Raw genomic sequence first — 12,665 nt, 5'->3', positions numbered from 1 at the left:
AATGACCTCATGTCAGACTGTGATTTGTTGCAGTTGCTGTGCTGCAATCTACTACCTCAGTTCTATTTTCTTGGCTGCATATAACCCTACCACATCCCGGGGGACAATGAGGGAGTCAGCATTCATTTCCTGCTTTGCTTGCTTTTATGTTCCAATTATTTCTTAAAAGCAAATACCAAATGGTTTGGGTCTGGTGCAAAAATAGGATGCAATCTTTTTCACAACATGTATATTTTATGATATTTCAGATGATAGGCCTCTCACAATTTCCTCCTAAAAGCCATTAGAATCACAGAAATTGATAATAATCACCACAAATCAGACTGATGTCTTAACTTTTTATTTCATTTGAATATCCCCCACCCCTCCTCTACCCCACTGACATAATACAGTGTTGTTGCAGTAAAGCTATGAAAATGTAGTATGTTGAATAAGTTGTGTAATTGTTATCTCTGTTTTTGTTCTTCTCTCTGTCTCTCTCTCTCTGCCTGTCTGTCTGTCTGTCTTTTCCTCTGGCAGACCCCTCCGAGGTTCTGAGTGCCGACCCAGTTGACCTCCAGTGCATTCCCATGGAAACCTACTTCTGCCCCGTCCCCAAACTCTTTGTGGCCGCCCCCATGACCCTAAGCCCAGTAGGCCTCAACCGAAACTCCAGTTAATACGCCATCAGCCTGTTAGACGCCCTGTGCCCAGGAGCACAGCGCAAAATGGAATGCAGCAAACATGTGCCTAATCTATATGTTCCCCCGAAGGGGCCATACATTCACCTCCCCACTCTCCCATCTCTGATACGTTCACATTGTGGATTTAAAAAAAGAAGAAAAAAAAAAAAACACAACACATCGACAAAGGTTTTGTGAAAAACTATCACAGGCAATACCTATGTTTGGGCCCACAACTGTTAAAGGAAGCCAGCCATGTTGATGCAAAGATGACGTTCCCCCAAAGCGAGGCGATGTTGCAGCAGGTAAAGCGGAGCTCTCCAGACCTTACAGCCATACAGACACACAGATGATTGATGGATCTCACAGTGACCCATGAGTGCACACTGGTGAGAGCGTTGGACCCTCCTGCGCAGCCTGCGAGGGCTCAGGAGAAGCAAGCGAGCTTGAGGCACAGTCACGTGATGGCACAGCACACAGGCCTGACAGGCCGAGAGCAGAAAACAAGATGGATGTGAAGGGACCGTGTGCCTGTGTTCCAAGCTTTTCCATTCTGAGATGAGTCCCTGAGGCCTTTTTGTTTTTGTGGTGTTTTAGGTGATGTCGGCGAATTTTATTTGGAATTTTTACCTTTTGTTGTTTTGGTTGCCCAAAATGAAATAATGATCCTGAAAGAGCATTGTCATGTTTACATTTCAAAATGGCTGTAGAACACCTCTTCTTTTTGATACTGTTTCTTGGTAATGTTTTGTTTGTAATCATATTTCCATTAGGCTATGATTGTAAGTACCTATTCCAAAACAGCATCCAGGGCAGATAGCCAGGAGGTAGGAAGGCTTCATTTTTGTCAATTTGTTTGTGCCTTTGGGTGATGAGCTCTTAATGAATGGGCTGATATCTTCTGTCTCTCCCTTTTAGTATTGTTATGGATTAACTCAGACCCACAATGCACTTGATGATTGGGAATACAACTGCAGTTGTATGGGTACAAAAACATCATGCTGGAGGGTTTGTCCATGTCCGTGTGTAGTTGTAAGCTATAGAAACACAGGACTGCATGTTGTAGCGATTGGCTGCACGAGGTGCATTCCTGTGTGTCGTTAACACAAGCCTCCCAGCAAATTGTCTTCAATGCTCGTAATGAAGTATTTAATAATGGTTGATCTGAAATGATTGTCTAATACTATGTGGTCTTTTGTGTATGTGCGATTCCAAATTTAATGAAAGAATGTTCTTCGGTAATGAGTTACAGATGATGCATCCATAGTTATTGAACAGAACTAGAATGTGGCAGACACATTGGAACAGTAGGTCTGTCTTGGAATGTCGCTCATACCTTTTAACTGCCTTAAGCAGCTGATTATCGATGTCTGAGTATGTCTTAATATGTGTAAAATCAGTGTTTCTAGATTCCAGCATTGCAGACTAATTCTGCATGGATTATATTATTCAGGTAGCTGAATATCTCCTCTAGTTTTAAAACATGAATATAGAAATGTGCCCCTTTACATCCCATCTAAGGGCATAAGGTTGACTGAGCTGCACTGTCCGTTTTTCCTTTCTCCTCTCGCAGTCCTGAGTGCGTCTGTCCCCTGACCGTATGCAGTGGACGAGCCTTTTTTCTCAGGGCAGAGCCATCTCTGCCGTGTGCCATGTCCCCTGATGCCCTGGAGAGTCGCAATCTGTTTGTCTGTCCCCACCGCTTCGCTCTGGCAGAGACATGCGCATAAATATGCGATTTTGAGCCCCTGATTGTGTGACCACAACACAAGAAGTTTGAGCAGAGCTGCCCTTCTTAATTTAAGCTAGAATGTACTGTAGAGATTACTCACGCCTCTGTGCCCAGAAAGGTGGGGTAGGTGGCTGATGTTAGTGTATAGGCCAACAGATCTGCATCCTCCCAGGTATCAGTTTCCCTGATGCCTGTCATTTTATTGCATTTTAGTTATTAATATCCCCCCAAAAAACAGTGCAATTGCCAACAGGAGCGCCATTTTTAACTTGTTCATTTAGACTACTTTTAGGTCAGTAGTCCTAACACTGCACATGGAAATAAAGCTCAACAATATTGTAAACTAGACACGTTTGGTTTAGGATAAGGTGGACATATCAGTCACTCTGAATCACTTCTTGTACTTAGTGTGCTGGGATGCCTGGTGAATTTGCCACCGCTGAGTGTTATTATCTTGTTGAACAGGATCTTAGATGTCGTGAGAGATTGTCAGACTGATATGGGTTTTTGATCACAATAACACCCTCCTGTTCAGCTTGTGTGAGAGTGCATGCACTCATCTATGGATAGAGGCATTGTTATATCCCCTGTGTCGCTAATAGGCTAGGTGATGTCCAAAACATGTCAATGTGTGGCTTGTTTGTTGAGAGGTACCGTTTTGTTCCGATTTTGGAATCAGGTTGAATTTGTTATTGTCTATTTGGTGTTTTTTGGGATTCTTTTGAAAGAGCAGTTGGTTTCATTAACAGTTGGTGTGTCCTTGCTTTCAAGTCACTGGACTCTAAACAGCAGTGGGACATTTTAGGGAGTGAATCAGAAGTGTGCAAGTGAAAGAGATGGACCCAGCATGTGGTTCTAATGGCTTCGCTAACAAAGGTTGACTCCTAGAATGACATCCAGAAAGGGCCTTATCTGCATATTTGAATGTGACATTTAGGACAAATGGAATGTCAGATGAGATTGAGAAAGAGGGCATTCTGTTGGGGGAAAGAAGTTGCTAAAATGGCTGGACACTGCATCTCTGTGAGACCGTGGCCCTGTTGCGCCTGTGGAATTTGCTATGAGCAGCAAGTAGGTCCCATGTAATCAGTATACCTAGTGTGTTGTTGTGAGTGGATAGACAAGCTAGGAATAGAAGAAAGGGGCTTGAGCACATTGTAACTGATTAGAGGGTAACAAAATCAAAACCACAGAAAGACAATTTACTGTGTCATGAGTATCTGGTAGATTATATGTGTCTAAAAATTATTTTGGTAAAATATGTGAAATCTGCATTATATAAGTCTAATATGTTTTCGTCTTGAAAATAACTGTTCAAAAAGATGTTCAGAGATGTTGTCATTTAAAAACAAATTGTCTAATTTCAGTTACTAAAATTCGGAAGCTTATTACTATGTACATCAAATGAATTTAGTTGGATCTTAATGTCCTGCCAAGCTGTGGGATTCTCCTCTCTCTCCTTCACTGTTTCCACTCGCTTTCCCTCTTTCTCTCTCTCAGTGAGAATTATGCCTTCTCCAACTGCTGTCCAGCTGGAAATAACAAAATACTTGATTAAAGAAACAAACAAAAAAAATAATGTGCCTCGTTGGGGGGGCTTAAAGTTTTAAGTACACTTACCTTTTTAAGAAGTGTGTTACTTGTACAAGATTCAGTAGTTATCTAGAGAATGATTTAGTGTAAATATGAGAAATAGATTTGTTTTTTCATGTTTTCCCATGTGTTTCTCACAGTGGTATTTTTGTTACATTCTGTCTTAATTATTAGCCAAGAATCAGTCTGTTTTTAGACAATGAATTGTTAGTGAAATTTCTGTCATTTAAAATCTTCTTTCATCATCATAAAAATTCTCATTGCATGACTGAGATATAACCCAATTTCATGAATAGTTTATGTAGACTGTAGTATAAGAAAATCAGAATTAAGAAATATATAAACATAAATATATACATTTGTATGTATACAATGATAGAGTCATTGTTACTTATGATAGTAAGTTGTTGTTGCTATGGCAACAAAACTACAACATGGCTACCTTTGTATATCTTAATTGTGAATTTTTTCACACATAAACTGAAATAATGTACAACGTTAACTTATTCAGAAAGGAAATGTGTAGTCTGGGATTTAGTGATTGAATATTTTGTAAGTACAAAAAGGTGAAAACAATATCCAAAGGCCCTCTGGGGAGATCATATGTTATCTGTTTTGGTTTGGGGTTTTCTAATTATTTTATGTTCTGACGGGGTGTTGATCTGTTTTCAAAGTGGGAGTTTTAGTATGCAGCATCTGAGCTTTTGAATTGATGGGTTGGATCGAGGGAAGAGAGACTTGTTTCATTTTACGTCAAAGAAATGGAAATGTTTCCATAATAGTAGGCTAATCACATAAGGAATCACACAGAGCATATCTCACTATACTTGGCCATTTACTGTGGACAGGACAGCTGTCACTGTCAGTGCCTGTCGTGGTCGTCTGAATGCATATCCCATTGCCAGGTCTCCTTCTCCCCTTTGATCCATCCAGTCTGCGCCCAGCTGTGCTGGGAGCCAGTGGCACTGGCTGTGATGCCGTCAGTGTACGAATGTGTGATATTCACCTTGATTGCACTTATGTACATAAGTCAAAATACTCAGAATTTATTTTGAATATACATAGATATATATAGCAAATTGATATAATTCAACTGACTATATCGGTCGGAATACAGGTAAACAGTGGTCATTTTAATAGGCTGTTAAAGAGATAGATGCTGTTCTGGGTTTTGAGGGATTTGTCTTTTGTTCTGTTTGCTATTGCCCTTTTACTGTTCATAAAAGCATGGTTTTCTCACTGAAAAAAGGGATGTTTGGATACACTTGTGTCAAAGGAGCTTTGTAGATTGTCATAGCTTGCAACAGATCATTGTGCGCAATGTGCCCTGAACTAAATCTGATTCTGAAGGTGTTTGGAAAAGGGATTGTAAAACCGAACTCTTTCAGACTAGGCGACTTGTGTCCAGACATCAGAAACCAAAGAGCCACCTGTTACTGTCTCGCTGTATTCTCTGAACACGACCCAGTGATCAGTTTTGTTTTTGTGAGAGTAGTTTTTCTGAAGATGAGAGGGTGAACTAACATATCTGCCATACTGAAGACCTGAAGTCATGGCCTATGATTGGATTGCTAATCTTGGTCTGCCCCCTGCAGGCTAAAATTGGAACATACAGTATAATAGGTGCTTGGGATCAGATGATGCTATGGGCTCATTGCGACAAACACACAAACAGTGAACTTGAGTTATTGTCTTTTGTACAGGGGGTTGAATTATTTTTCACATTTTATTTTACATTACTTAATGTTTTATTGTTTTCATGACAACTCTCCACAAAATATAACAGTGGATTTGCCATCGGCTTTCAACCAACCAATTCAATATCAACAACAGTCACACAAGAACTACACATCCAGAAAAAAGGCTCTGCTAGTGCTTAACGTGTACATTTAATGTTTTTCAATTGCTTTGGAAGCCAATAAATTTTGTTGCCATGGCACTTGTCCTAGAATTGGAGGAGGGGCTGAGTCTCTGTTGGTTGCAATGTGTCAGTGCACCATTGGGCCATGTAGAAACGGTTCAAGGCCTTTTGTCCATATAGTAGTGTGGACAGTATGGAGGTGTTGAGTTATTCCTTAAATACATGCAAATAAAAACATGCAAATTGAAGTACGTGCTGAAATCACTTCCATCACTGTGTATAATTAATAAACAAAAAAACATAGTCCCCAGTAACATGTCCTCTTGTGCCTAAGCTCTGAAAAGAGAACACACTCTAAATGAAGAAAGTTGTTTTCTACACCTGGTAAGGCCCTAAAGAGTAACACCCTAAAGATCCTTTGCAGAGTTTGCACCTAGAAACAGTCATTTAGCCAACAAATTCAAATAAATTACTTTAGAGACATTGCCCAACTGTCCATACAAGTTGTGTCCCTTTAAATGTATTCTTTGGGAATAGCCGTAACTTGCAGTCATGCTGAACAAAGCTGAGAATGTCCACATTGTCTCTAAGCCATACATAACAGACTCCCCTCTCCTCCACTTTAGGACACAGTGAAACTGAATGCTTTTACTCTTACTGTTAAACTGCTTCTCTTTCTATTTAGCTTGTCGTACTTGTATGTGCTAAACAACTGTGCTTCATGCCAATCTCTTTTGCTATGAATAAGTATCTAGATATATGCATACATTACTTCTGATGTTTTTGTTGGACGTTTTAATAAAGCACTTATGGCAATTTATCTGTAGCTTGTGTTCATTTCCTCAATCTCAAGTTGACAGAGCATGTTTATATTTATTTTAGATCAAATTCATGAATGCACTTCACAGAGGTGAACAACAGTAGAGCAGGTTCAATAAGAACAATAGAGGGAAGTGGTGTGTCAGGGTCTATGCGTGTGAGTGTGACTTGTCTAGGCCCGTCCTGTATGCGTCACTTTGTTCTTATTTGTGTCCAAATGTCTACAGCAACTCAGCCGTAACGTCTGCACTCTGGACACTGAAACCCATACCATGTTAGTAACATCTATTTTCTTTTCAAAAGAGAAGCATTCCAGAGTAAGGACCTTATACAGTATTTAATTCAGGATTTACCTTCACACATTCTTAATTCCCATGTCTTAAAGACACAATAGAGAGCTAAAGTATTTAAGGTGGTCATGTGTTTATGCTAAGGAGATTTTTTTTTGTCAAATGCCTTTAATTAGCGTTGACCCCCTTAACACTGAGTAAGCAAGGCATGAGTGTTTGTCAACATTGTGTTGGATCAGAATCATGACAGGCTGGCAGTGTTTTTTCAATCATTGATATAGGGTGATGTTTGGCCACACATCTTAGAAAATTGCAATTTCCGCTGCCTATAGGTATCACTGACACTGGCCCACAAATTCCAATTAATGTAAGAGTACTGAACTACTGAAAAGATTTAAAAATGCATTTTCTATTTTGTCTTGTCATGGAATGTAACCCAACAAATATGTTTTAACAAGTTAATCCCTGACTTAAATATTTAACAATCAATTAGGCATAATTACGCTACACTTTCAGAGTTAGGCCATCATATTGATTGATTAGTTAAACAGGGCTCCACACAGATATTTGATATCTAGCCTAGCCTACAAAGTATTGACTATTGACTAACCTACTAAATTTCATAGACATTGCACTAAAAACTCTGAAATTGGGAATTCAATTATTCATCACACAATGCAAATGCATTATGAAAGTGTTTTCAATGAACACAAAAATGTTACAAATCATTAGTTAAATCTGAAACATTATATCAACTAGTTTACAAACATCACATCTTCATGAACTGTACGACCTCATTTTCTGAAGGCCCTCCCAGTCGCAAAGTAGGCCAATGAGAATGGACATATTTTTTGGAATGACCAATTAACATACAGATCATCAGGCGGTACCCACCTTGATTTATGGGCCTGCAACTAAACTTGAAAGTCTGCGTTGGCCCGTTCAGCTTACGATGGGCCCAAATGCAGCGAAATCTCTGCACATATAGCGCCAGCAGCAGTTGTTGAGGAGACTTGAACCTACAATGGGATTTGCATGCTGTAGCTCGAGGAATAGTGCTCAAGGAATGTGTGCGGGCAGATTACGACTCTGATCAACGGTGTTCTGAGAAACGAGACTGGGAGAGGCCGGTTCGAAGCAAGGCCGGCGGAGTAGAGGTGTCATTTTCGTTTGAAGCAACGTGTTGCTTGTATTATATCGGACTGAAATTGAATCCCGTTCGATTAAAACGGTGGCTTAAGACACTACGTCTGGAGACCGGTGAAACGCCGAGCATTCTTCAGTGTACTGGTGACAGTCAGTCATTTTGAAGTTGCTAATGTTACTCGGATAGCTTAGGTGGAATAGCTGGCTAGTTGGCTTACAAGCTAGCTAATGTTGTTTTAGGAGCTAACGGTAACTCCTAGCTTCATCCAGATTTAATGCAACCAAAATGGAAACGGTATGGAATGAGTTGTGATCTCATGGCCCCGAATTTAGCTGTCAAGATGAACTCTAACTTATAACACTATTTTCTACGTTTTGGATCTGTCCTTATTTTGGGGCTTGATGATCTCAAAGTATACGTTTGGAGTTTGTGTAAAGGTAGTCAGCTAACCATACCTAGCTTGCTAGCTAACAAACAAGGTTCGTTAGAGAGAGTATGGATGGGCGTAGCGGCTTCAGTTTTACTTGCTAGCTAGCTATCTAAAGCAAATCGCTAGCAGAACGCGGGCGTTGCTCAGTTTTTCCAAGGCACGTTGCAAAGATTTTTGTCTTATGTTCAACTTTTTGAAAAATCTCGGTGGTATACTTGCTTTTGCGACTGCTGTCCACACAGCTACTGCCCGTGTTGGGATTTGTATAGTGTAACGTTAACGTTAGCCGTTTGATTTATGTAGCTTGTGAACAAACACCTATTAGGTTGGGTCAGGCACATAGCTACACCCCAATGAAGGAGTACAAAGTGGTTGTGCTGGGCAGTGGTGGCGTCGGTAAGTCCGCGCTTACCGTCCAGTTTGTCACCGGCACATTCATTGAGAAATATGACCCGACTATAGAGGATTTCTATCGGAAAGAGATTGAAGTGGATTCGTCTCCGTCAGTGTTGGAAATTCTGGACACCGCAGGAACCGAGCAGTTCGCATCGATGAGAGACCTGTATATAAAAAACGGCCAAGGCTTCATCCTAGTTTACAGTTTGGTCAACCAACAGTCATTTCAGGTAATACTTCATGAAGTCCTCACAGTGTAATGATTGTACCCTTCACCATCTAATTGATAAATGTTTCAAGGTGTTTTCTACTTGTCCTTTCATGACTAAAGTTTCATTAGTTTTGTTTTATTTGCTCTTTCTCATGGACATGCTGTCACTACCTACTACTTGTCAATCCATCGACTTGGTGCCCTTCTTCTGTACATGATTTTGACCTTTGCACCCCCCCCCAGGACATCAGACCCATGAGGGATCAGATTGTGAGGGTGAAGCGCTTTGAAAAAGTCCCGCTCATCCTTGTGGGCAATAAAGTGGATCTGGAGTCGGAGCGAGAGGTGCCGGGCTCTGATGGCCGTGCACTAGCTCAGGAGTGGGGCTGCCCCTTCATTGAGACATCAGCCAAGAGCAAGACCATGGTGGACGAGCTGTTTGCGGAAATTGTGAGGCAAATGAACTACGCCACACTGCCAGAGAAACAGGAGCAGTGTTGCACAGCTTGTGTGGTGCAGTGAAGACACTGCTCTCTACAACCATACTACCCCCTCCACCCCAGGTAAAGACATACAAACTCCACGTTCACTTGAGTTAGGATGGGCTTCCTTCTAGCAAAGAAGTGGCAAAACCTCTGCAACCTACCCAACACCCAATCACAGAAATAGCCTACTGGTGTTGACCATAGTTTTTTACATGGTCATCAAAACTGTATGATGTACTTTTAGACAGTTTAGCCTGAGAGAGAAGAGGGTAGTGGTGTTGGCTGGAAATTGTGAGGAGAGAAAAGAGGCTTGGTGGTGGCTGTGAGTCCGTTGAGTTTGTTATCATTAGATCACAGAAAGAATGTGGCGTGAATAATATAGTGGCCTGAGCCCTAGGCCAGAGAAGTGAGGGGGGTGGGGGTCTCGGGGATAAGGACTATGGGTGGTGGAGCTGGGAGATTCCCAGGGAAGAAAAGGAAAATGTTACATCCTGAATGAAAATTGATGTTCCAAAACAGGAAGTAGATATCTACCCTGTTTGAAAGGCTCTTCAGACGCACATTTACAGGCATTCAGTTAAGATAGTCAACCGAGTGTGTCATGTTAAGATGGGCTTTTTTCCCCCACTCGCATTATCTGTACTGCACTCCAATGCATGTTTGAATACAGCAACAAAGAACAACTGGATACATGTTGTCTCTAATGCCTTGTGTAGTGTGTAGTTATGGGGCACGGACGGTGTGTCTTGAGCACACAGCCACTGATTTTTACACAATGGGATTTCATGAATAGGTTTGAACTGTTTGAATGTCTAGACAATGTAAATTCCTCCTGATCCAAAAGTGATTAGGAGAGGCACTTGTGTAATGCTCCTGCATTTGTCAGTTTGTAAATATATTTGCAGGAGTGTAGGAGTTGCACTTGTGTAAAGCTACTACGTTTGTCAATTTGTAAATATGTTTGCAAGAGTGTAGGAGTTGCAATGTCAACACCACAGTATTATGGACTTAAGTGGTCTTAACACACAAAAGTCCATAATGAGCAGCTATTGAGGACGCCAAGTATGTTACTCTTCTATACAACAGTGTATTTGTTTTATAGGTGAAAGTTGTCCAAAAGCTGACTAGTGTAGGAGTCTAACACATCCTGTCTTTTTTTCCGTTTTGTATGCATATGAGATCTTGTTTCTGATAGTTTGCAGCTACTTCTCAGTCATATCAGTTACACTTATTTTAGTGGTCTCTTATGATCTCTTCATTGAGGAGCAAATTTGAAAATGTTTTCATTTTTTGAAACATGTCCATTTTATTTGTACATTTTTAACAATCAAATGTTAAAAAAGGAAGCTATTAATCCATGAGATGTAATTACATGTGCTTTGTTCTTACGTACATTTTGATGTTAATCTTAATCGCAACCGCATTCATTGCCTTTTGGAACACTGGAGGATGTTTATGCTCATTGAAATTCATATAGAAGTACAAATGGTGTATGCAACACACCACTTTACCGTAGTAGGAGTTCAACATGTTTTGAGCTATTTTAGGCCAATGCTATTGAGTTACTTTATCGTCAGCTGGTCAAGTAGACATTGTTTATAAGGTGAACTCCTGTTTGTATAGTCTATAGACTTGGAAACTAATGAGAAAAATGTCTTTCCTTCTGTTTCAGACACATTACCTGGCAGGATGCCCTTTGAACCAGTCTGCTTCAATGACGTCAGACCCCGTCAGTCACACCAGCGACACCACGCCTGCACACTCCTGATGCTGGTTGGCTGCTGAGGCCAGTTTTGCCCCACTGAAGGCAATAAAGGGGGCTTGAACTTCTCCAACCCCTTGATAGCCTGACTGTCGAGCACACTCACCTACAAATGCACTGGCCTTTTGGGTGATATAGGAAAGACATAATATAACACATAGCAAAGACAGACTATAGTGGATAGGTGACATGACAGGGCTATTGGTTTTTAGTATTTTTCAAAGGGCGTTGGGCTAATGAGCGGTTTATGCTCATGGCTAAAGCACCCTGTAGGTGCTCAGCCATATATAAATATATACCCTGTGTTTAAATATTTTAAATTTGGTATATAATTTTAAGTGACAACAGTCTGCAGGTTTGAGACCTGTGCTATCTGTATTTTTTTACAATGTATGCTTTTTTTCCCCCTCTTCCTCCTTATTAATCTATTTATTAAAATCTTTAATTATTGTGGTAGCTACTTATTGCCTTTTATTTTGTATTGGTGGTTGTTTTGCTTTTGTGACCGCAGTATGCTTTGTTTCTGAAGTGGAGCATTAACGACGCCTTAAATGATTTCAGTCTTCAATATGTTGTCAGTGCCTCTTTATTTCTTCCACGAACACGCCTTTATCATTTAAAAAAAAAAAAAAAAAAAAATGGGAAAATGTGTTTTATGAATGCCAAGCTAGGTCTTTCCCACATATTTATGCAATGTGAATGACCTGTGTGTGAGTGATTTGTGTTGGTTTATGCATACAGCTCAACAATTTAGGAGACCACTGCAATTTTTCTTCTGAAATCAGTATCTCTACATGTATGACCGCCATTCCATTCCAGTGTTTTCCAAAGCAGGCACACCTCATTCTTCTTAATAAGGTACTGATCAGGTGATCGCCTGAACCAAATCTTAAAGGTGTGTGTGTGTGTGTGTGTGTGTATATATTATATTACAGTGGTCATCACTATCCTCTTGCAACAGTGCTGGTAGTACCTCAAAAGTAACTGGTGTGTGTATATATATATATATATATATATATATATATATATATTAAAAAAAGCTATTGACTATGCAAAAGGAGTTGAAAAGAAAACTTGAGTGAGGATAAGAAGGGTTCAATTCTGGCTTTACTGGCATAGTGATACAGTGAGTGTCAGGTTGCTTCCATCTTTAGTATTTCTATGAAGGCAGTTCATTACAACATGGTCAAGCAGCAGACACTAGGAACAACAAAGTTACAATCCGGCAGAGGGTGAAAACCACTCCACTGATCGGGATGACTGTCAATTTATTTGAA

The 12,665-nt window shown here is 40.4% G+C and overlaps 2 protein-coding genes across 6 annotated transcripts in view; both read left to right on the top strand.

The window, feature by feature from the left end:
• The window catches only part of mbnl3 (muscleblind-like splicing regulator 3), a 33,605-nt gene extending 26,941 nt beyond the window's left edge, over positions 1-6,664 (top strand). For all 5 annotated transcript variants that reach the window (XM_062523971.1, XM_062523972.1, XM_062523973.1 and 2 more), the window contains one exon: positions 520-6,664. In XM_062523971.1, the coding sequence (XP_062379955.1) occupies positions 520-659 (140 nt within the window). In that variant the 3' untranslated portion in view covers positions 660-6,664. The remainder of the gene's footprint in view (positions 1-519) is intronic.
• A 1,193-nt stretch (positions 6,665-7,857) lies between these two features.
• rap2c (RAP2C, member of RAS oncogene family) lies at positions 7,858-11,956 on the top strand. The gene is made up of 3 exons (XM_062524509.1): positions 7,858-9,160; positions 9,385-9,704; positions 11,299-11,956. The coding sequence occupies exons 1-2, from the start codon at positions 8,888-8,890 to the stop codon at positions 9,661-9,663; spliced, it is 552 nt and encodes a 183-aa protein (XP_062380493.1). The 5' UTR covers positions 7,858-8,887; the 3' UTR covers positions 9,664-9,704; positions 11,299-11,956.
• Positions 11,957-12,665: the final 709 nt, after the last annotated feature.

The sequence above is a fragment of the Sardina pilchardus genome, chromosome 21, assembly GCF_963854185.1.
Source record: "Sardina pilchardus chromosome 21, fSarPil1.1, whole genome shotgun sequence".
NCBI classification, from domain to species: Eukaryota; Metazoa; Chordata; class Actinopteri; order Clupeiformes; family Clupeidae; genus Sardina; species Sardina pilchardus.
The sequence above is the reverse complement of the archived record's forward strand: the minus strand, read 5'-3'. Positions and strand labels throughout refer to the sequence as shown.

Excerpts from the sequence above, each read along its gene's own strand:
- rap2c (XM_062524509.1), top strand. The coding sequence starts at position 8,888 with ATGAAGGAGTACAAAGTGGTTGTGCTGGGCAGTGGTGGCGTCGGTAAG. Across the intron at positions 9,161-9,384 it reads TCAACCAACAGTCATTTCAG|GACATCAGACCCATGAGGGA; the intron begins GTAATACTTCAT and ends ACCCCCCCCCAG.